Source organism: Meles meles, chromosome 18 (assembly GCF_922984935.1).
Source record: "Meles meles chromosome 18, mMelMel3.1 paternal haplotype, whole genome shotgun sequence".
NCBI lineage: Eukaryota > Metazoa > Chordata > Mammalia > Carnivora > Mustelidae > Meles > Meles meles.
Window position 1 is genome coordinate 53,129,244 of NC_060083.1, and position 22,633 is coordinate 53,151,876.

At 37.5% G+C, this 22,633-nt stretch overlaps 1 protein-coding gene across 2 annotated transcripts in view; it reads right to left on the reverse strand.

The window, feature by feature from the left end:
• The window catches only part of LOC123929371 (ABC-type organic anion transporter ABCA8-like), a 65,997-nt gene that overhangs the window by 19,446 nt on the left and 23,918 nt on the right, over positions 1 to 22,633 (reverse strand). For both annotated transcript variants that reach the window (XM_045984944.1, XM_045984943.1), the window contains 11 exons: positions 22,061 to 22,236; positions 21,222 to 21,341; positions 20,841 to 20,979; positions 19,893 to 19,983; positions 16,627 to 16,766; positions 12,810 to 12,929; positions 9,249 to 9,447; positions 7,297 to 7,463; positions 4,570 to 4,703; positions 3,491 to 3,628; positions 1,157 to 1,267 (listed from right to left, as the gene is read on the reverse strand). In XM_045984944.1, coding sequence (XP_045840900.1) covers positions 1,157 to 1,267; positions 3,491 to 3,628; positions 4,570 to 4,703; positions 7,297 to 7,463; positions 9,249 to 9,447; positions 12,810 to 12,929; positions 16,627 to 16,766; positions 19,893 to 19,983; positions 20,841 to 20,979; positions 21,222 to 21,341; positions 22,061 to 22,236 — 1,535 coding nt within the window. The remainder of the gene's footprint in view (positions 1 to 1,156; positions 1,268 to 3,490; positions 3,629 to 4,569; positions 4,704 to 7,296; positions 7,464 to 9,248; positions 9,448 to 12,809; positions 12,930 to 16,626; positions 16,767 to 19,892; positions 19,984 to 20,840; positions 20,980 to 21,221; positions 21,342 to 22,060; positions 22,237 to 22,633) is intronic.

The following is a 22,633-nucleotide window of genomic DNA, read 5'->3' on the forward strand; positions in this document are numbered from 1 at the left end:
ATCTTCTTTGGTGAAGTGTTTGTTCAAATTTTTGCCCATCTTTTAAATAGGCTACCTTTTATTACTGAGGCTATATTTTATTAAAATTAGGCTATCTTTAAATTTAGGCTGTCTTCTATTACTAAAAGTTCTTTATATTCTTGACATAATTTTTTTTTTTAAGATGGCACGCTTCACAGATTTTTGTGACATTGTGTAGGGACCCTGTGATGCTTCTGCATTTCTTCCCAATCGAATTTCTGTGCTGCTAACACAAGCGTGATACAAGGCTTTTGTTAAATGTATGAGCATTGTGAAGATTTTTCTCCCAGCAAAGTTTTTTTACTTTATTATTGGTGTTTTACAAAGAGTAAAAGATTTTAACTTTGATGAGTTTCAAGTTCTCATTTTCTTTGAAGCATATGCTTATTCTGTCCCATCTAGGAAATAACTGCCTATCACAAAACCCATGATTTATTTCAAAATAATTTTGTATATGGCATGAGGTGAGTGTTGAGAACATTTTTCTTTCCTCATATACCAATATCAGGTTGTTCTGGTAAAATTTGCTGAATTCCCTGATTTTACTGAAAATCACCTGGTAATATCTAAGTGGTCTATTTCATTTCACATGCCCATATTATTCTCCTAAATAAATACAACACATTCTTCATTCCTATAACTTTGTAGTAAGCCTTGAAGTCAGAAGCATAACTCACCCAACTTGTTTTTTTCTTTTTCAAAGTTATTTTGTCTGTTCTAGGCTCTGCTTATCCATGTAATTTTAGAATCATTCTCTACCTGTAATCTATTTATTTATCCCTATATTTATAAAGGCTTAAAAAATGTTGGACGCCTGGGTGGTTCAGTTGGTTAAGCGACTGTCTTCGGCTCAGGTCATGATCCTGGAGTCCTGGGGTCAAGTCCTGCATCAGGCTCCCAGCTCCATGGGGAGTCTGCTTCTCCCTCTGACCCTCTCCCCTTTCATGCTCTCTCTCACTCTCTCACTCTCAAATGGATAATAAAATCTTAAAAAAAAAAAACCCACGTTATATCTTAGGACTTATTGCTGAATTGGCTGCTCTATTAAACATGCATAAATAGCCCAAAGGAAAATCCTATAATTATATTACCTTCAGCTTCTATCTGTACAAAGTAATGAAGGTATCATTATTACCTTGTAATCATCAATGCTGCTCATGGCAATATAAGGAGAACATGAGGACATCAAAATCAACCAGAATATGGTATATACTTGGAATTCGTATGAACTACTACTCTCTCTGTCCTGAAAAATGAAAAGAATACAATGAGCTGAATAACAAATAACAAAATTTGTTTTCTGGAATACATTTTTAAAAATATTAAACTAATGATATACACTCCTGCCTTCGGTCCCTGTGGAGGTTCCCAAACTCTTTCCTTATCCATTTTTGGTTCCAAATTTGAAGCTTAACTCTTGGCTTTCTATCCCAGTTCATGGGTAAAGAAAATGACTCAAAGAAGGTGAATGAATTGATAATATGACAGAGTTGGAAGATAAAAAAAGGAGTAAGATTCGTCATTTTCTTACGTTATGCATCTCTTATGGTAAACAATAAATAATGATCATTCACATTCCATTTTTAACTCCTATTTAATTATTTCAAATGTGATATCTTGAGTCAAAAAATCCTATCAGATGTTTTATGGGCACAGTGATGATCAGTATCTGTCTAGGTATACCCTGAAATCAAATAAACACTGGTCTAGGGTTCAAAAGGAGGGATAAAGTACAGTACAAGAAGGGGAAGTGAAATCTCCAAGAAAAACCTTTGACCTTGGCTACACACATTTGTTGCTCCTGTTTGGAAAAATCTTTGAGGATGGAAGATTCACAGACTTTCCTGAAAGCAGTCCCCATGTTACTTTCATGATCTACCTAGGTAGTGTTTGATTACACAGATTACTGAAAAAAGTTGTAAGCAGAGTCTGGTCCTCTTCAGCCTGACCGTGAGAGAAATCCTTGCTAATTATGGGAAGGTGAAATCTGGGCTTATTGACAGGAACTTTTCAGAACACCTTACAAGTTTGGTGGGTTAAGTACTCAGTGGTAAGCCCGTGACTTTGAGCAGGACAGACACAAGGTCTGAAGCTACAGAAGACAATTACTGGAGCAGTGAGTAGGTAAATTCAAATAGAACAGGAAATGAGTTGCTGGAGATATCAAAGTTCAGATGTTGGGCACCTAAATACAAGGTTAATTAAAGTGGCTGGTGTCAAACTTCTTGTGCCTAAAACAGAATGTTTTCATAGATGGAAGCTCAAGGCAAATTGCCCAGTTTGTATCCTCCCTCAGAAACCAGAAAACTGATAGGAGGTTAATGAAATGAACCATAGAATAGGTTCTAAAATCAATTAATACTTAATGGAGAATTAGATTTTTTGCTTTAATGATTTAGCTTCTTACACATTCTTAATGAAAGGGATTTTTATTTTCTGAACACACCATGACTTGACGTATGTTGTAAGAAATTAACTCAAGATCTTGAAGGAGTGTATAAAAATAATGGTGGGTTCATTTATATACACATGGGTAGCTGGTCCTTAGCCATATATAAAACCCATATATAAAACCCGATAGTGGTATGGAATATAGATAATTTGCTGACCTCTGACATTCATTTATGCATTTAACAAATAAATTACTTAGTGCTTATCATGTTCCAGGCCCTATCTCAGGGACAAAATACTTTGTAGTATTAAAAATACATGGTCTCTGTGTTCAAAGAACTCTCTAAGAGGAAGAAATATATTTAGGAAATAATCAAAAAGGAATAGTTACAAACTCTAATAGGTATTCTGGTTTCCAAACTTACAAAACTGTATATAATCTAATCACCTGGGCTTCTCCCCCCTGCCCTCCTCCCCTGCCTCCCCCAGGTATGAAAAAGCTGGTTTGGTAGGTCTAGAGTTGCCTCAGATAATGAGTATTTATTACAAGAAATTGGAGTAATTCTAATGTAACCAGTCTGCAATTTTGGCCTGAACTTTGTCCTAAATTTTTTCCTTTTGTAGCATTTCTAAAAGTACTAATAAGACTTCAATTTCTTTTCCTCTCTGTCCCCTTCCCCCCTTCCCTCCTTCCTTTCCTTTCCTTCCTTCCATCTTTTGTTATTTTTGTGCTAGTCTCAGTGCTCCCTAAGTTCATTTTTGTCACATTCTCTTCGAAAAATATTTTGTTAGTTCTATTTTGCCTTTAAAAATTTGAAGCTCTAGGGGAACTTGGCTGGGTTCGTTAGTAGGGCATGTGACTCTTGATCTTGTGGTTGAGACTTCAAGCCCCATGTTGAGTGTAGAGATTATTTAAAAAATTGAAGCTCTAAAAGTGTATTGATTTTTCAAAACCAGGAGCTAGCATAAATCCAAATGGTAATTTATTATGCAGTAGTTTACTCAGTAAGAACAAGATCACAGCACTTAGAAGAGTGATCTCCACCAGATCCCGATGGAGGAGAGTCAATATACTTACCACTATAAAGGTACTTCTGTCAGTTTGGATATGTGCTGATGGTATAATCATTCCAAGTAGCGCATTACTAATAATATCCATAAGAACTGGGAAGCAATTTAGTCTTTTGGTATTACATGCTAATGAAAAGCTGTAATTCTAAAATATAAAAAGAAAGGTTATAAATTCACAAAGATTTTTTTTTTCTGAAGAGGTCAAAACTCAATTTATTTTCTTTAAGATTTTATTTATTTATTTGACAGACAGTAAGAGAGGGAACACAAGCAGGAGGAGTGGGAGAGGGAGAAGCAGACTCCTGCCAAGCAGGGAGCCTGATGTGGGACTCGATCCTAGGACCCTGAATCCTGGCCTGAGCTGAAGGAAGATGCTTAAAAACTGAACCACCCAGGTGCCCCCAAATTCAATATTTTAACAAGAAGATCATGTTTTTAAAATGGTGTCAAATAATCAAAGCAAAAACCAAATACTGTGTAAGGAAAACAAAATGTATACGTAGGCTGTATCTTATTTTCAAGACACCAGATGTCTGGCTTAAGGCTAGAATCAATTATAACTGTTAAAGAATAAAACAAGGGCGCCTGGGTGGCTCAGTGGGTTAAAGCCTCTGCCTTTGGCTCAGGTCATGATCTCGGGGTCCTGGGATGGAGCCCCACATCGGGCTTCTGCTCAGCAGGGAGCCTGCTCTACCTGCCTCCCTGACCCCACCCCCCGCCTCTCTGCCTACTTGTGATCTCTGTCTGTCAAATAAATAAATAAAATCTTTAAAAAAAAGAATAAAACAGAAGTTTCACAATATATGTATAGTAAAATCGCTGAGAGGAAATCTGAGTTCTTTGGACTCAAATATGCACTTGACAGTGGGTATTAGATAGTATTTCTTTTGCTAATACATGCCATTTGTATTGGTAGACAATGATTGAGGTATGAGTTATTCATCATATTAATGACTACCATTCACTAAGTAATAAAAGCAGTATTTGTTTTTCATTTCATTTCCTAAAGGGGAGAACCGAGTACACTGATATTATATTAGCTTTTCCACACCTTTGGGAAACATTAGGAAACAGAAACCAGCGTACCTTTGTATTACCAGATACAATGATGGCTCCATTATAAGATGGGTCATCCAGGCCATTTTTGGTTCCAGATACATCCACTTCCAAAGCTATGTTCTGATGCTCCACAGAACGTATAAAGTCATCAATGCTTGCCCCTGAGTTGTAGATAGGTATATCACAAAACTTAGAAAATCAATATCAGGTTGTACAAAAAAATTATAATTAATGTCATTATGTGATCCTTACTGTAATATGGACGGTCAGGATATTTTTCCACATCAGAACATACTTGCTACTTTGAATTAAGTCTATTCACTTGTTATGCAGTTTACTTTATAATATATTTATTTGCTTCTGATTACTGCTAATGTGAAAGGTAAAAGTCTTTTTTACCACCATATGGCATTTGAAATAGATGTTTTCCCCTAGAATATTGCATTGAGTGGCCATAACAATTAAGGTTTTAGTGACACAGATAATCTCCAGTAATTAACCACCAAAATTGCTAAATCTCACTTCACTACTGATACATTATTAACTGACTTTTAAAATGTGTCTTGAATTGGGAAGACAACTTGTTGGATGAAGGCATGGAGAGGTTTGTGGACCTTCCTCTAGAAAGGCAACCATAACTTGTGAAAAATCACTAAAAATCCAATAAGTTAAAATCTCCTGACTGCCTTAAGGGCATACAGAAAATGAAAAAAGAAAAAAACCTTCACATTTATTTAAGAAAATCTAATAAATCTGGGTAAGAACACTGAGAAAATGGCACTTGAGTAAAAAATCTATACCTTCAGAAGAAGGTATGACAGAAGACCCACTCTGACTGGATCTAGTCAAGAACTTGTGCCTAGGATAGAGCTTCCATCTTATGAGTAGGGGATGGATGGAAGAAGAGAACTCCAGACCTCTCACTGCCTGGGATGGAGTTTCTGCAACATAGGACTGGATGGAATAAGAAAGGTTGGTGGCCAGACTCTCCCAGGAAGATAACTGGATAGCTATTGAAGTTGCATCCCTTCCTCACACCATACAAAAAATTAACTCAAAATGGATCAGAGACCTACGTATAAGAACTAAGAGTATAAAACCCTTAGAAGGAAATATAGAAGTAAATCTGTGATCTTGGGTTAGGTAAAGCTTACCTAGATATGACACCAAAAGCACAAGCAAGGGAAAAAAATAAGTTAGACCTCATAAAAATTAAAACATTATGTTTCAATGGACACCAATGAGAAAATGCAAAGGCAATCTACAGGGTGAGGTGAAATATTTGCAAAATATTTGCCATTGATTTTTATTATTCATGGTACATATATTCTCTAACATCACCACAAACATGGAATTAGTGAATTCTCAATTATTGCTCTGAAGAGAAACACAAGGTTCGGGTCCTGTGAGCTTCTGGTCACAACAGTTTCTTTGATCAATCAATATATCACCATATTTTTATATGTTTCGTTGTATATATTGTTGATTCATGAACATTGATATCACAGCCAATGGCACTATAACTCATGCCTGAACAAAATTTATTTGACACACATATTTTCTCTGTAAGTTACCTCACAGCCTTCCCTACTTAGGGACACTGGAAAGCACCTCGACCCTATTCTTGGGGGTCATTTTCAACAGCAAAATCACCCCCAAAAGCAAGAAAATGTGAAAAACATGGCCCTAAATGGACTACAGAAAGGATATTTATGTATAGTGTGAGACCTGAAACAAGGCAAACCATCACCTTGTTTACCTCAGCTAGAAATTGTGCATCAAGCGACTCCAATTTTTCACTTTGTGACTTACTATGAAAGAGCCATTAGTATTGGTCTTGGGGTCACAAATAAAATTTCCTGACTAGATAAGTTTGCAAATACAGAATCTGTGAATAGTGAGGATCTATTGCATCCAAAAAGAGACATGTATTTAGAATATATAAAGAACACTTAGGATTCAATAAAAAGGACATACAATCCATATTTTAAAAGACATTTCTCCAAAGATAGATATACAATGGTCAGTAATGAAAAGATGTACATGAAAAGATGCCCAAGGTCACTAGTTACTAGCAAAATGCAAATCTAACCACAAGATACTACTTGATTCACGCTAAAAGGGGTATGACCAAAAAAGGAAATAACAAATTTGAGTGAAAATGTGTAGAAACTGGAATCTTCACAAACTGCTAGCATAATAATAAATTGGGGTAGTCACTTTAAAAGAGTTTAGCTGTCCCTCTAAAGGTTAAATACAGTCACCATATGACCCCACAATTCCATTCCTGGGTTTTATACCCCAAAAGAGATGAAAAAAAAAGTATGTTCATATAAAAACTTGGACTTTTATAGCAGCAATATTCATAATAGCCAGTTATTGGGGGAATATCCCATCAATGATGAATAATAAATAAAATGTAGCACAGTTCCACAAAAGAATATTATTCTACAATTAAAAAATTAAATGTTTCAATGTTTAATTTTTTAATTGTGGAATAATAATAACACCCAAACCCACTGAATTGTAAGCATTTCATTTTGCACACAGCCACCATAAAATTTATTTCTCCTCGGCAAATCCTTCCCTAGTTCCTTTTCCGTTTTGGGCTTGTACTCATCACCCTCAAGACTTACGAGTGGTTTTATGCTGAAGAAGCCAAAAGCTCATTTCTCTCTCTCACATTTTATGTTTTTTAAGTAATGCTCGTAACAGGGAATGCATTTAGGAATGGAGTACACACCCCATCATTACCTGTTTTATTGATGATCAGTAATTGAGTGAGAGGATCGCGTGGGTATTGTCCAGGAGCAAGGAAGTACAAATGAGGAGAAAGGTCCCAAGTGTAGCTCATTTCATATATTCTGTTGCGGATAGTCCTCAAAAGAAGAGGGCAAATTCCAACTCCTAGAATCAAGAGCCTACCCAGAAGAAAAGGGCCAGCGTGAATGCCCAGTCATTTCTGAACCTTTCAGAACTGTCTGAGTGGATGGATGATGATGTGATGAGATCAAGAGATTATGAAAATTAAACATCGAGCTCTCTGATTCATTTCCTGAGTTTCTGCCCTTTTCCCAACTCTTAATTAAAGATGACAAAATGGAGACTTTTCCTTGGTTCCCTTCTCTTGTTGCTCTCAGGCAATGGCTTATCCCACACAGTTTCAAGAGGCAGGTGTCCTTGAACTGCGCCTGCGCCTGCAGATTTTCTCTCCTGAGACTCTGGTTCTCTGCTCTTCCTTCCTGCTAGTTAATCCATCAATGCTCTGGACTCAATTTTCTTCACAACTACTCCTCTTCAGATAGTCCCTATTTCTGTTAGTGACAGCAGGATTTCTTTAGTCACTGAGCTCAAACTTTCAGTTATTCTTTATTCTCTTGTATTCACCATTTCAAGGAAGTTGAAAAAAATTTTTTTTAATTTGGGGGGGGGGCATGAGTGGGGTAGGGAGGGGTAGAAGGAGAGAGAGAGAATACCCAAGCAGACTCCCTGCTGAACAAAGAGCCCAACAGAGGACTTGATCTCACGACCCTGAGAGCATGACCTGAGCCAAAACCAAGAGTCAGATGCTTTACCAAGTGAGCCACCCAGTTACCCCTCAGCTGAAAATTTTTATCGTTCCAGCCTTATACCTTGCTTCAAAACTTTTCTCTATTCCTAATTTCTTGTTTTACAATGTTACAGCTTGTTTGAATTCTTGTTAAATGCCCAGCATCTCTCCAGAAGTTGTTAAACAAGGTTGCCAGATAAATAATAACGGTTTCTCTTAAATCATGCTATCTCCTCGTCAAAGGCTCTCAATGAATTCCCATTATTTACTTATTCATGAGTATTTATGGAGACTCCATTACGTGCTAACAAGCCTCCTATCTTTTTGATGCTTCATCAAAGTATTCATAGATGAGGTACTGATTGTTAGCCAAAGTGCCATAGAGACAAGTGAGTCAATGAGAGGGGATGTGATTCGAAGGAGTGGGGATAGTGCCCAGTGTGCACACAAGAAGTATAGGGAAGGAGGGACCCCCTGGATGGCTCAGTCAGTTAGGCATCTGCCTTCAGCTCAGGTCATGATTCCAGGGTCCTAAGATTGAGTCCCACATCAGGCTCCTTGCTGGAGAGTGGGGAGCCTGATTCTCCCTCTGCCTGCCACATCCCCTGCTCATGCTCTGTCTCTCAGATATATAAGTAAATAAAATCTTTTTTTTTTAAGAAAGGAAGTATGGAGAGTGAACTAACATCAGTTAAGAGAGCTGGTGGGAAGTCATGACATTTAGGTAAGACCAAGTAGAACCTAGTGGGAGAGTTAGGATCCAGGGAAGCGTCAGGAGCATTACTGTACAATACTCAAAATAAGGCATGGGCATATGGATATGTTGGGGGGGGCATAAATCCACATCCCAATGTTTCAGTCACCTACCCAGTGGAAAATTTGAAAGAGATGGAATAACACAGGAAAACTACATTACTTGAACTTTTTCCTGAAAATTCCCTCCAAAAACATTATAAATTTCCCCTGCTAGATTGCCGACAGATAACCACTAAAACCATTAACTAAACTGGGTATTATTCTTTATCCACTTTTGTAGGTGCAGACATTTATTTTTATTTTGGGTTATCTTCTCTTGATTTTACATTGCAGATCTGTTTTTTAATGTATCGACTGGAAAAAAAAAAAGAAAAACCACCTGTGGCCCTCTGACACTCACAGAGATAAGAGAGCTTTCCTTTCATGCTTTAAGTTCAAGAAGCGAACCCGTGCAATCATGCAGATTTGCTGTTTCCAGAGAGCCAACCCCCTTATGGTCTTTGTGGTCTCATTGAGTGAACTGAGAACTTGTTCCATCTCAACAAGCCTCTCTGTGTCTCCAGTTCTTTCTGCCTGTGCTTCTCCCAATGTGGCCATATCTACAAAATTAAAAAAAAAAAAAAGCAATTTACAAAATCCCACTTCAGATGGACCTTCTGGAGCTTCCTGGAGGAGATGTTTTAGCAACGATATCACAATCTTCTGTGAAACTGTAGTGTTATGTGGTGCTATTGGCTGCTGCTATGAGCTAGAAACATCAATGGAATTTCATGTCTTGAACAAAAGGAGTAGAAAGGGGATCTTAGATCATATGGACACAGACAGTACATTAAAGAGGTTATGATAAATATGCATGATCACATAGTGCCCCCAGGCACCCCAGAGATTGTCACCTCTCTTCCTAAGAGAATAATACCTGCTATTTTTAACCCATCAGATAAATGAAAGCACAAAGAAAGCAAAATAATAATAAAATATTTCATAAAGGGAAGAGCCATCCCTAGGGGAGATGATACATATGGATGTTTTCATGTTAGGGGCACAGTAGTAGAAGGGAAGACCAACTTTAGACTTGAATGAGGAGAGAGCATTAAACAAACTCTTATGGTCATATGTGGCCTGGTACCCAAGTCACAAACGGAGTTCACACCTTTTACCAATTCTTTCCCATGAAAACTTCACCAAATACATGGGAACAAAGGCTGAAGACAGGAACGAAAAGCTAAGAAAGAAACACACCAGGTTACATAGAGTCTTGAGTAAGATATCATCAAGGCACATGGGGTCTTCCTTTGTAAAGGAAATCAACCAGGTGCTGGCTACTGGACCAATGAGTGGAGGAAGACAGATGAAACAGAATAGATCTTGGCTGGATACATACATTGACAGACTAATTTAGAGTGTGGGGTGGTAAGGAGGAGTGATCTCCCAAGACATGGTGAGCTATGGTCAAGAGTGGAGAGTCAGGTTACCTCCCACGAGTAGAAAAACTGAAATTCCTCCAAAAAACAAATAAACAAAAAAATGATAGCAAGCTGAAAATCAGGGAGATATCTGCTATTGTTGAGAAATTGGGCAGTGGACCTGTATTACATAGAGAGAGGTCTAGAATTTTGCCTGTGCTGGAATATGATTTAATGTCAATAACAGTATCTTGGAAATCCACACATATTTGTACATTGAATGACACATTTAGAAATCACCAAGTATTACAATACTCTGTCATCAAATAGGGTGTATAATGAAAAGTATAAAATTATTTAAAATAACCAACTGGGAATTTTTGAGTTAAAATGTATAATAACTGATTTTAAGAATTGACTGAAAAAATAAAAGCTCTTCAAAAGATGAATGGATAAAAAAATATGTGGTTCATACATACAATGGGATATTACTCAACCATCAGAAAGAATGAATATCTACCATTTGCATCGACATGGATGGAACTGGAGGGATTTATGCTAAGTCAAATAAGTCAAGCAGAGAAACAATTATATGGTTTCACTCATATATGAACTATAAGGAATAGCACAGAGAACCATAAGCAAAGGGATGGAAAACCGAAGGGGGAGAAATTGGAGAGGGAGATGAACCGTGAGAGACTATGGACCTTGGGAAACAAACTGAAGGTTTCAGAGGGGAGGATCAGTGGGGGGATGGAGTCACCAGGTGATGAGCACTAAGGAGGACACGTTTTGTGACGAACACTGGGTGTTATATGCAACCAGTGAATCATTGAACACTGCATCAAAAACTAATGATGTACTCTACAGTGGCTAACTTAACATAATTTAAAAAAAGTGAAAAAAAATAAAAGCTCAACAAATATCTCCTGGCGGAAGAAAGGAACCAGTGAACGTGACAAAGATAAATCGAGATTATTAAGTTTGAAGAACAGAAGGAAAAAAGAATGAAAATAAAATGAAGTCCCAGATAAACGTGAGACATTATCAAGCATATTAACATATATCACGTATATTAATGGAAATTCCAGAAGGAGAATTGAGACAGAAAGGATCAGAAAGTATAGTTGAAAAATTAATGGCTAAAAACTTCCCAAATTTGATGAAAAACACAAACCACACATACAAAAAGCTCACCAAATTCCCAGCAGGATAAATGCAAGGAGATCAACACCTAAAGACATCAGGGTCAAGCTGTTAGATGCCAAGGACAAAAAAAGAATCTGGAAAGCAGCAGGAGACAAACAATGCATCATACACAAGAGATTCTCAATAAAATTTAAAACTGACTTCTCATCAGAAACTGGGGAGGCCAAACAGACACAATGAAAAAGTGCCCCACATCACTCAGCATCAGGGAAATACAAATCAAAACCACAATGAGATACCACCTCACCCCAGTCAGAATGGCTAAAATTAACAAGTCAGGAAACAACAGATGCTGATGAGGATGTGGAGAAAGGGGAACCCTCCTACACTGTTCATGGGAACGCAAGCTGGTGCAGCCACTCTGGAAAACAGCATGGAGGTTCCTCAAAAACCTGAAAACAGAGCTACCCTATGACCCAGCAATCGCACTAATGGGTATTTACCCTAAAGATACAAATGTAGTGATCCGAAGGGGCACGTGCACCTGAATGTTTATAGCAGCAATGTCCACAATAGCCAAACTATCGAAAGAAACTAGATGTCCATCAACAGATGAATGGATAAAGAAGAAGTGGTGTGTATACACACACACACACACACACACACACACTGGAATACTATGCAGCCATCAAAAGACATGAAATCTTGCCATTTGCAACAGTGTGGATGGAACTAGAGGATATTAAGCTGAGTGAAATAAGTCAATCAGAGAAAGACAATTATCATATGATAGCACTGATATGAGGAATTTGAGAGGCAGGGCGGGGGGTTGGGGGGGTATGGAAGGGAAAAATGAAACAAGATGGTATCGGGAGGGAGACAGACCATAAGAGACTCTCAATCTCACAAAACAAACCAAGGGTTGCTGGGGGTGGGGGGTAGGGAGAGGGTGGTTGGGTTATGGACATTGGGGAGGGTATGTGCTATGGTGAGTGCCGTGAAATGTGTAAGCCTGATGATTCACAGACTTGTACCCCTGGGGCAAATAATACATTATATGTTAACAAAAAATTTAAACTAAAATAATTTAAAAAAAAAAGAAAGAAAGAAACTGGGGAGACCAGTAGGCAATGAAAGGACGTAATCAGAACGCTGGAAGAGAGAGACTGAAAATTAATGTTTTGTCTGAAATTGCTCTTGGGAAGCAGGATGAAGGCAGTGAGCCCTGTTTAGAAGAAAATGAGTCACCTCTAATAACAAGGCAGTATTGGCAGGAAAGGTAACAGAAGTCACAGGGATGCATTTTGGCTTTATTCATCCCTATCTAGGAAAGGACTTGTGTCTTATGGAAATCTATACTGTGTTGTTGTAAATTGTGTTATGTGATCACTCCCATGCACTTTATTTACCCAGTTCATCAATAGCTGATTTCCCTTCCAGTTTCAGGAACACTTCATTCAAGGTTGTCATGGAAACACCGTAATTCTCAATTCCCAGGTCAGGACATCTATCCAGATCGTCGTAAAGTGCTGCAGAACACAGACAATAGCAAATCAAAACAACAAAGATCACGAGTGAGCTGAGGACCACTTTTCAAATTAAAAAGCACAAATATATGAAAAGTGTGAAGTCATACTTGTGATAGGTCAGACATTTTAAAACTCACATTTCCTAATAAGGAACCTTATTCTTCAAATTCCCTACATTATTTGTAATTGTATATTGTGTTATAGCCCATATACTAATTGACCCAAATTAACTGAAGACTCTTTTCCAGAACCATCTGTGTGTGTGTGTTTAAAGATTTTATTTATTTATCTGACAGACCGAGATCACAAGCAGGCAGAACAGCAGGCAGAGAGAGAGGAGGAAGCAGGGTCCCTGCTGAGCAGAGAGTCCGATGCGGGACTTGATCCCAGGACCCTGGGATCATGACCTGAGCCAAAGGCAGTGGCTTTAACCCACTGAGCCCCTCAGGTGCCCCAAAGAACCATCTGTGTTTTAACCGGCCAAAGGGAAAGAACTAACTTTTTGAGAATTAGTTGGATGGTGCAGGAGCTTTTTACAGTTTTTCTTTTTACATGTTTTCCAAAAATCTCTGTTAAAGGAAGGACATAAATTGTAAATCATATTTTTAAATTTTCAGCTTTTGACGGTAGAAGAAAAAATTCACAAGATCTCACAGAGAAACGCAGCTGACTCAGAGCAACTTGGAATGGTAGGGAAGGGGCAATCAGTCCGCCACAAGCAATTCTGTATCTACTCATTCCTCAGTTTGGTCACCAAAAATACTTTGGGTATTCTTACAACAATAAACAACGTCCTGCCTACATAGATCAGAATAATGACAACGAATTCAACAAAGCTTGGATAAAAAACTAATTTTAAATCTTAATATGATTCCATACATCCTGCGGATTACACCAGCAGCTTCTTGTTGGGCAAAATGATAAATTAAAGGCTTTCCATCCTGGTGAGAGCATCACCAGACAGAAAAGCAGAAAAGAAGCAAGATTCAAACTGCTAATGAGCATTATGTGTCATTCTCCGTTCTGCCTAAAATCTTACATGCCTCCTCTAAATTAGAACTAGTATGAAAACAGATTAATTAGGGTTCAATTAACATTTTCCCTATGGCTCTAAAGAATACTTGTGCTGTCGCCATAAAATAGACATTTGAATGACTTTGTGGGGTAATTTATGTGTCTGTTAACCACACTTATGGCCTGGCTAATTGCTTCAACCACCCAACGCAGCCCTCCTTGTGCCCCATGACCAGGGAGTAAATCTTCTGAATAACATACATCATAAGTCAACTTTTTCTTTCTTTTTTAATTAAACTTTTTTTGGAGATTATTTTATTTTATTTTTAGAAAGAGAGAGAGAGACTGCAAGCAGGGGGAAGGACAGAGGGAGAGAGCGAGAGAATCCCAAGCATCCAGCCCAGAGCCCAACATGGGTCTTGACCTTGAGATCATGACCTGAGCCGAAAGCAAGAGTTGGACGCTTACCCAACTACCATCCAGGTGTCCCTTGAGATAATTTTAGATTCACATGTGGTTATAAAAAATAATAGAGAGATCTGTACACTTCACTCAGTTTCCCCTGATGGTAATATCTTAAAAAGCCGCTGTAGGATATCACAAGCATGCTACTGATGTTAATACAATCAAGATACAGAATATTTCCATCACCACAAAGATCATGCTACTCTATAGACATCATACCCATCACTCCTGATCCCATCTTCTCCCAACCAACGACTGCTATTAATCTGCCCTCCATTTCTAGAATTCTGTTATTTCAAGAATGTTATATAAATTGGGCCCTACAGTATATAATCTTTTAGAATTGGCTATTTCCACTGAGAATCGTTCCCTGACTATTCCTCAAGGTTGTTGCATATGGCAGTCAGTAGCCTGTTCCTTTTTATTACATTACATTTTTTATTATTTTATTCCTTTTATTACAGTACATGTCATGAATGCACCACAATTTAACCATTTACTTGTTAAAGGGCATCTGGGTCCTTTCAGCTGTTGTCTACTCCAAATAAAGCTGCTACAAACATTCAGGTACCAGTTTTTTTGTGAATATATTTTCATCTCTCTAGGACAAATATCCAGTAGTGAAATGATTTGGCTATATGGGACTTGCAGGTTTAGTTTTTCAAAGGAATGGCAAGCTTTTCCCAGAGTGGCTGTGCCATTTTCTACTCCCATCATCAAGGTAGGAGTGATTCATTTTGTCCACATCTTAGGCAGCATTGGATATGATCACTGTGTAAAAAAAAATTTTTTTTAGCCATTCTGCTAAGTATGTAATGCAATCTTGTAGTAGTTTTAATTTGCAGTTCCCTAATGACATATGATACTGCACACCTTTTCATGTGTGTCTCTGCCACCTGCACATCTTCAGTGAACTGTCTGTTCTTATCTTTTGCCCATTTTCCAGTTGGGTTGTCTGTTTTTTACAGTTGAGTTTTTGGAGTTCTCTATGTGTTCAGATACCAGTCTTTTGTGAGATATATACTTTGTGAATACTTTCTCCCAGTCTATAGCTCATTCTATCATCTCCTTAACAGGATCTTTCACAAAACAATTTTTAAATTTTCATGGAGGAAAACTTATAATTTTTTTCCTTTTATAAACTGTGAATTTGGTATCCAGTCTAAGAACTCTGTCTCATAGTAGAACCTGCAGATTTTCTCTTATTCATTTAAAAAAATTGTGGCTTTACATTTTACATGTAAGTCCATGATTTACATTAAGTTAATTTCTATATGAGGTGGGAGATTTAGGTAAAGATTTATTTTTATGCCTGTGGATCTACTTACTCCATTTGTTGGAAAGGTTATCCTTCATCTATTGAATTGCTTTCCCCCCTTTGTCAAAAATCAGTGAGGCATATCTGTGTAGGTTTATTTCTGGGTTCTCGGGTCTGTTCTATCTTTGTGCTGATCACTCTGCCAATAGCACATTATCTTGAATACTCTAGTTTACATAATGCTATAACTCACTCCCTTGATTCTCCACAGAGGGGCCTGACCAAAACCACAGCTTCCTGTTTCAAAAGAGTTGATGGGGGCATTCAGAATCTCTGACAAGGCCAATTGCTAAAGTCTTCTCCTGCAGAAAGCCAGTCTCTGAAGACTGGAAGAGCTGTCTGCTTTATCTAGTGCCTAGGCATCAATACAGAGTGTCAAGGAAAATGAAAAAGTGAAAGATGTTCCCAAAAAGGAAATAAGGTAAACCTCCAGAAATAGACCCTCATGACATGAAGATATATGATCTGCCTGACAAAGAATTCAAAATAGCTGTCACACACACACAAAAAAAAAGTCATAAAAAAACTTTTATGCATTGGCCTAAAAACCCCAACGTCATCACAAAAGTCTTATGAAGAGAAGAATCACAGAGCCGTTTGTAATGGTTAAGCTAGAGGTTTTCAACCATTTGTATTCATTCACAGTTATGAACACTAGAATATTTTGCTATGTACTACAAAGGGAATGAAAGACTAAAATACTCCCTAAAATACCCAGACATTGTAATGCGACTATTAGAATATAGTATTTCCCACTGTAGATAAAATCAGTTACTGTATTATTCTTTGCATCATGTTTCAAATAGCTGAACACATTGTGAGCTCTCAATATATAAGAATTATCATTATTACTATGAATATTATTTATGTATCTCATTTCATGGTGTTCTTGTACATTACCTGGAAATCTGTTTGTTCTTTCTAAGGGCAATGTGTAGACAAGTTTTCCTTCACTTTCTGCTGATAATTTGGCATCAGGAATGTGTTGTTTAATAAGTGATGTTATATTTTCCTGAACATGCATTTCATTCAACTGCAAACTGGTGTTTGAAAAAAAAACAAAAGAATCTATGTTATTTGACATAGTCTCCAGTGGCATGACAAAAATTACTAGGTTCAAAATCTAATGCAAGAGATAAGATATTTAAACATGAAAAGAGAGGATAAAAAAAATCAGATCATATCAATGTAATGGGAGATAACAGAGGGAGCTAATCAGAACTATTGGTCAGGTATTCAGGTTCTAATGCCCAGATAAGGTTGATAACCACTTGAGTCCTTAAAGGAAGAACAGTGGCAGAGTACAGATACCAAGGACACAAACAAGACTACATAAAATGGAATTTTTCAAAGGAGTTTAAGTTGGCTTAATAGGATTATTGTATTGGGCAAGAAGAAGGGGTTTTTGACAGGCAAAGACATAAAGCAGATTCAGTTATTCAATTTACTCTTTCATACAGATTTATTAAGTTATTAGTCTGTGATAAAAATATCCCTAAATGCTAGGATGAGGGTACAATGGTGAATAAGAAAGCATTGCCCTATTCTTATGGAGTTTACTGTCTAGCAGGGAGACAGGGAGAAAAAAAATAAAAAAGAAATGATAAACAATAGTAATAAGTGCTGTGAAGGAAATGGGTTATAGATAGAAATTAATTGTGGATAAATATGGGTATGGGTTGTTGAGATCACTAATTTTGCTTTCTTTGTATGCTAACCTCAGAACTTTGACTAAGAAAGAATATTATAGAGAAAACCAGTCTATCCACTTAAAAATACCATGGATAACTCCCCAGTGTAGGAGAACAAATAAAAATGTATTAATCAAGTTTATAAGTTATGCAATGGACAATATATTAGTAGTGGCTTGGCTTCTAACTTTGGTTTTACCATTTGAAATATGTTACTTAACCTATCTGGGTAGTTTTCTCATTAGCAAAAATTAACACCTAAGGTTGTCCTAAGAACTGAATAATAGTGATGTTTGCACTTAGCACGTCCTTTAAAAATGCCTATTTATTTGATCAAATGCTCATATTGAAATTACACTATTTACGCAAGTGTTAAGAACATCTAAGCATACGTGCTATTTTTAGAAGCTGTGAAACCCACTGAGGGAATAAAGCAAAAACCAAAAAAATCACAGTTGTTCTCCACGATGTTGCTGCCCCCTGCAATAAGGACAATTTAAGAAATACTTCTTGGTCACTTAGAAGAGTTTGTGTGGGGCACTAAAGACAATGGCATGAGCAGTTCATGTATCCTCTCTCGAAGAGTATATGGCTTGGAAATGGAGGTCAGCCAACTTTCTCTGAAAATGACTATGTTGTAAATATTTTTTTATTTTTATTTTTTTTAATTTTTTATTATTTTATTTTTCAGTAGAGATCTACTGGCTTTGCAGGCCAGTAGATCTCTACTGAAGTTATTCAACACTGCTGTTGCCACATGGAAGCCGCCATCATATGCAAGCAACATCTAAACACATGGGTATGGCTGTGTTCCAATCAAACATTATTTACAACAACAGGAAGTGAGCTGGATTTGGCCCATGGATCATAGTTGGCTGACCCTGATTTAGAAGAAGAAAGAAGGCAATTACACAAAGTATTGTCCAGGACCCCATGAAGAGACTTGTGAATTGGGCAGAGATCCTGAGGAATGTTTCTTTATTTTGAGGACACATCCTGTTGCCATGCTAATGTGCTAGGCACCATGTCATTTACTTTTCTATAACCTTTACCTGCAACTAGGAATTGTTATTCCCACTTCATAAGTGAGAAGACAGTTTTGGGGAAAGTTTAATTAATTTCTAAGAAGCAATTCAAACAATTAGCTTAGGAAATGAAATACTGGAATAATACACAGAGCTGGAAGATTAATAAAGACTACACGAGATGGCATTCAAAATAATGCTTTAGGACTTGAAGAAGTGGTAATGGGTCCAAGAAAACTGAAAAGCTCAGTAAATAACCTCAAACAAGGGGAAATGTAGGTCATGGTAGGACATGTGCAATGAACAATGAACATTTTATTTTTGACTAAAGGATACTGAATTGGCTGAAGGCAAATAATAAGGAAATCATGATGGGGTGGGCCACAGCAACATCTCATGACTACAAAATTTGGATTCCAGTAAGTAAAATGGAACCATTGAAGTTTTTTTGTTTGCTTTGTTTTGTTGTTGCCATGTATTTTTTTTTCTTTTTAAGGTATATCGATGGTCTAAATCAGAGCTGTACTTTAGATAAACTGACCAATTCATGAACAAATCAAAAGTCAATTTAAAATATGGGTATGAATATTAGTCTTCAAAGTTAAAAATATCTAGTCTCCATTTCTGGCTCTATCATTTATGAACCTAGGGAGACCAAATGTTTATCTGTAGAGTAAAAGTAACAAGAGTTTCTATCTCAAAAGACAAAGGATTTAAATAAAATAATGTTAAGTGTCTTATCTCTGAGTGGGTCAATTAACAGCTAGAATACCCTACTATTCAAAATAATGATAAAAATAAAATGAGGATGGAAAGAAGAGGAAGCTGGGAGGAGGAGGAGAAGCAAGGAGCCTACTTAAAAAATGATGTTAATGGATGGGGGAGAGAAAGAAGGAGTGTATGAAACAATGTGTCAGTTGTGAAATTTCCCTTAATACAAGCCTTCCTTAACAAGCAATGTGTTGTAGATATATTTTCTACCACATTTATCTCAATTTTTTTTGTTAAGTTATCTTATATTTTCTTGTTTTCTTTTCTTTCTTCCTTCCTTTCTTTCTTTCTTTTCTTTGTGAGAGAGAGTACATGTATGTGTGTTTGGGGGGTGAGGGACGGCTGGAGGGGAAGAGGGAAAGGGAGGGAGAATCATAAGTAGGATCCATGCTCTCACAGCCCTGAGATCATGACCTGAGTGGAAATCAAGAGATGGACCTCAACCGCCTGAGCCACCCAGGCAGACACCCCAAGTTATCTTATAGTTTCAATCTCTAACATCTTCCCAGCAGTGTCTCTCATATGCACACAGCAATTCCATATATGTACACAGGTATCTCCACATATGGATATATAAACATCTCTGTGCAATAAATCAACAGTTTCTTGTGTGCTGTCATGTGCTGGGGCAAGCATCATGCTCATTTCTCATTTTCCCAGCCTCCTGACATGGTCCTACCTTAAGTGATATCCAATGCCCCACTTCTTCTTGAGGAACAGAGAAGAACCTGCACACTTCAGCTTCCCTTTGGAGAGAAACACTTTCCTATCTGAAACGGAAAAAGCAAAGAAGAAAGTTTGTTAGGAAGTTGCCCATTCTTTCCCAAGAAAAAGACAGGTAATTATGATCCAACTGGAATTCAGGAGCTTCTGCATCTTTAAATCCAGGGCTTAATAAAGACTCATCAGAACAGGTACCCTTTAATCTTATTTGTGTATTTCAGGCTATTGTTCTGCCATCCATCCAGCCAGGGAGGTTATGCGAAAATGTCTTCTAATATAGACTACCACTACATTATTTATTTTAATCGACCAAACACCAAGATCATTTGAATATTTCAAGTTGATTCACCTTAATTTGCATCAGAGGATTAATGTAGTAGAATACAGATTATCACTTCACAAGAATTGACTTTGCTGGCAGATCATGTCCCTGTGTAATCAAATGATACAAATTTGGGGAGACACATGGAAAGGGTTGGGAATGACTCTTTCTGCCCAGTTCACATCATTACCAGTGGTCCAGATTGCCAGGTAAGGCTAGATGACCACATTATTATTACAATTATTATTTTTATTTTATTTATTTATTTGACAGAGAGAGATCACAAGTAGGCAGAGAGGCAGGCAGAGACAGAGAGGGAAGCAGTATCCCTGCTGAGCAGAGAGCCCGATGCGGGGCTCAATCCCAGGACCCTGGGATCATGACCTGAGCCAAAGGCAGAGGCTTTAACCCACTGAGCCACCCAGGCGCCCCTAGATATTATTATTAATAGATAGATAATATAATATATATAGTAATATATATTATATATAATAATAGATATTATTAAATACAGCTGCTCAGAAAACCAATCCAGTCTCCTAAAGACCTCATCAGGACGCTTAGGGGGAAGTCCACAGTTACCAGCCAGGATGTCAGCCTCATCCATGAACTGGGTACTGAAGAGGATCACACGGTCTGCTTTCCGCTCCTTCAGGAGGTTCCAAACCTTGTGCCTTGAAAAGGGATCCAATCCAGCAGTTGGTTCATCCAATAGGAAAACCTACCGAGGACGGATGTATATAAAGGGCATTTCCAGGAAAGGGCAGTTCTTCCAGAAAACATGCAGAAACCGTATTGCTTATATGTTTAAAAGGATATTATAGTTAGGACCTGGTTATTATATTTAATGCTCTATCACAACTATTTTATCACAGATGTCCTTTGCAAATAAAAGATTTGAACTTCTACTGAAAGTTTCATTTTTAAACATTTGAATATGTCTTGAAATTTAGTCTGACTTACCTGAGGATCTCCTAAAATGGCAGTTGCAAAGCTGAGTTTTCTTTTCTGCCCACCACTTAAGTTTTGAGCCAGGACATCTTGAATATTTTTCATCTCCAATTCCAGCAAGACTCTTTGTATCTAGCCAAATGACAACACTTATGTCACAAACCAAGATTTCTTTTCTTTTTTTTTTTTAAGATTTTATTTACTTATCTGACAGAGAGAGAGACACACACAGAGAGAGAGAGAGAGAGAGAGAGAAAGCACACAGCAGTGGGAGCAGGACAGGGAGAATCATGCTTTCCACCAAGAAGGGAGCCCGAGGCATAGCTCCATCCCAGAACCCTGAGCCAAAGGCAGAGGCTTAACTGACTGAGCCACCCTAGCACCCTTTCCTTTCCCTTTCTTTTTCCTTTCCTTCCCACTTCCTTCTTCTCCCTCCCCCCAACCCCTTCCCTTTCCTTTTAAATTTGTAAATACAAGGCTGTAAAGTGTAACGATTAAAAGCCTGGCTGGATTTGGAAACCACACCACTTCAACTAGCTGTGTAATCTTGGGCAAGGAAGTTGCTTTTGAACTTCAGTTTTCACATGTGTGATATGGGGATGATAATAGTACCTATTTCCTAGAGTTGTTATAAGGAGTAAGTCAATTATTATATTTGAAATTAAGGATAATGCTTGACACATTACAAATCATACATAAACATTAGCTGTTATCTAAATTAGATTTTTTTTTTGGCCCAACCTTTAGACATGATGTGCACAAATATAATTTAATGAAAGCTTAAAGATTTCCATGCAAGTAGAGTCAACAATCTCATTTTAACCAGTGCATTAGTTCTAACTATTTAGTACCTCTTTGTCCACTTCATGCGACTGAATGCCTTTTATTTTAGCAAAGAGCCTGAGATTTTCTTTCACAGTGAGGAAGTCAAACTGCACATTGGACTGTGGACAAATTCCAGTGAGCTTGATGATATTCTCTAGGTCACTCATTTCTGAAAGTTTATTGTTATAAATGGTGACTGAACCTATAACAAAAGTTGAAAGTTAGTATTAGGGTAATGCTTGAATTAAGATCTTTCTAGACAGACTCTTAACTATAGAGGATACACTGATGGTTAACAGAGGGGAGGAGTCTGGGGGGATGGGGGAAATAGGTGATGGGGTTTAAGGAGGGTGCTTGTGATGAGCCCTGGATGTTGTATGAAGTGCTGAGTCACTAAAGTGTGCATCCGGAACTCATACTGCACTGTATGCTAACTAACCAGAATCGGAATAAACACTTACAAGAAGATCTTTCTAGATGGAGAATCACTGTAATAAATTACATAAATTGTAATTTATTAATTACAGCTTAGACACATGATTTTCTTTTCAAGGTTTTTACAATTCAGGCATTATGAGCGTCTGTTACAGTTGTGTGGT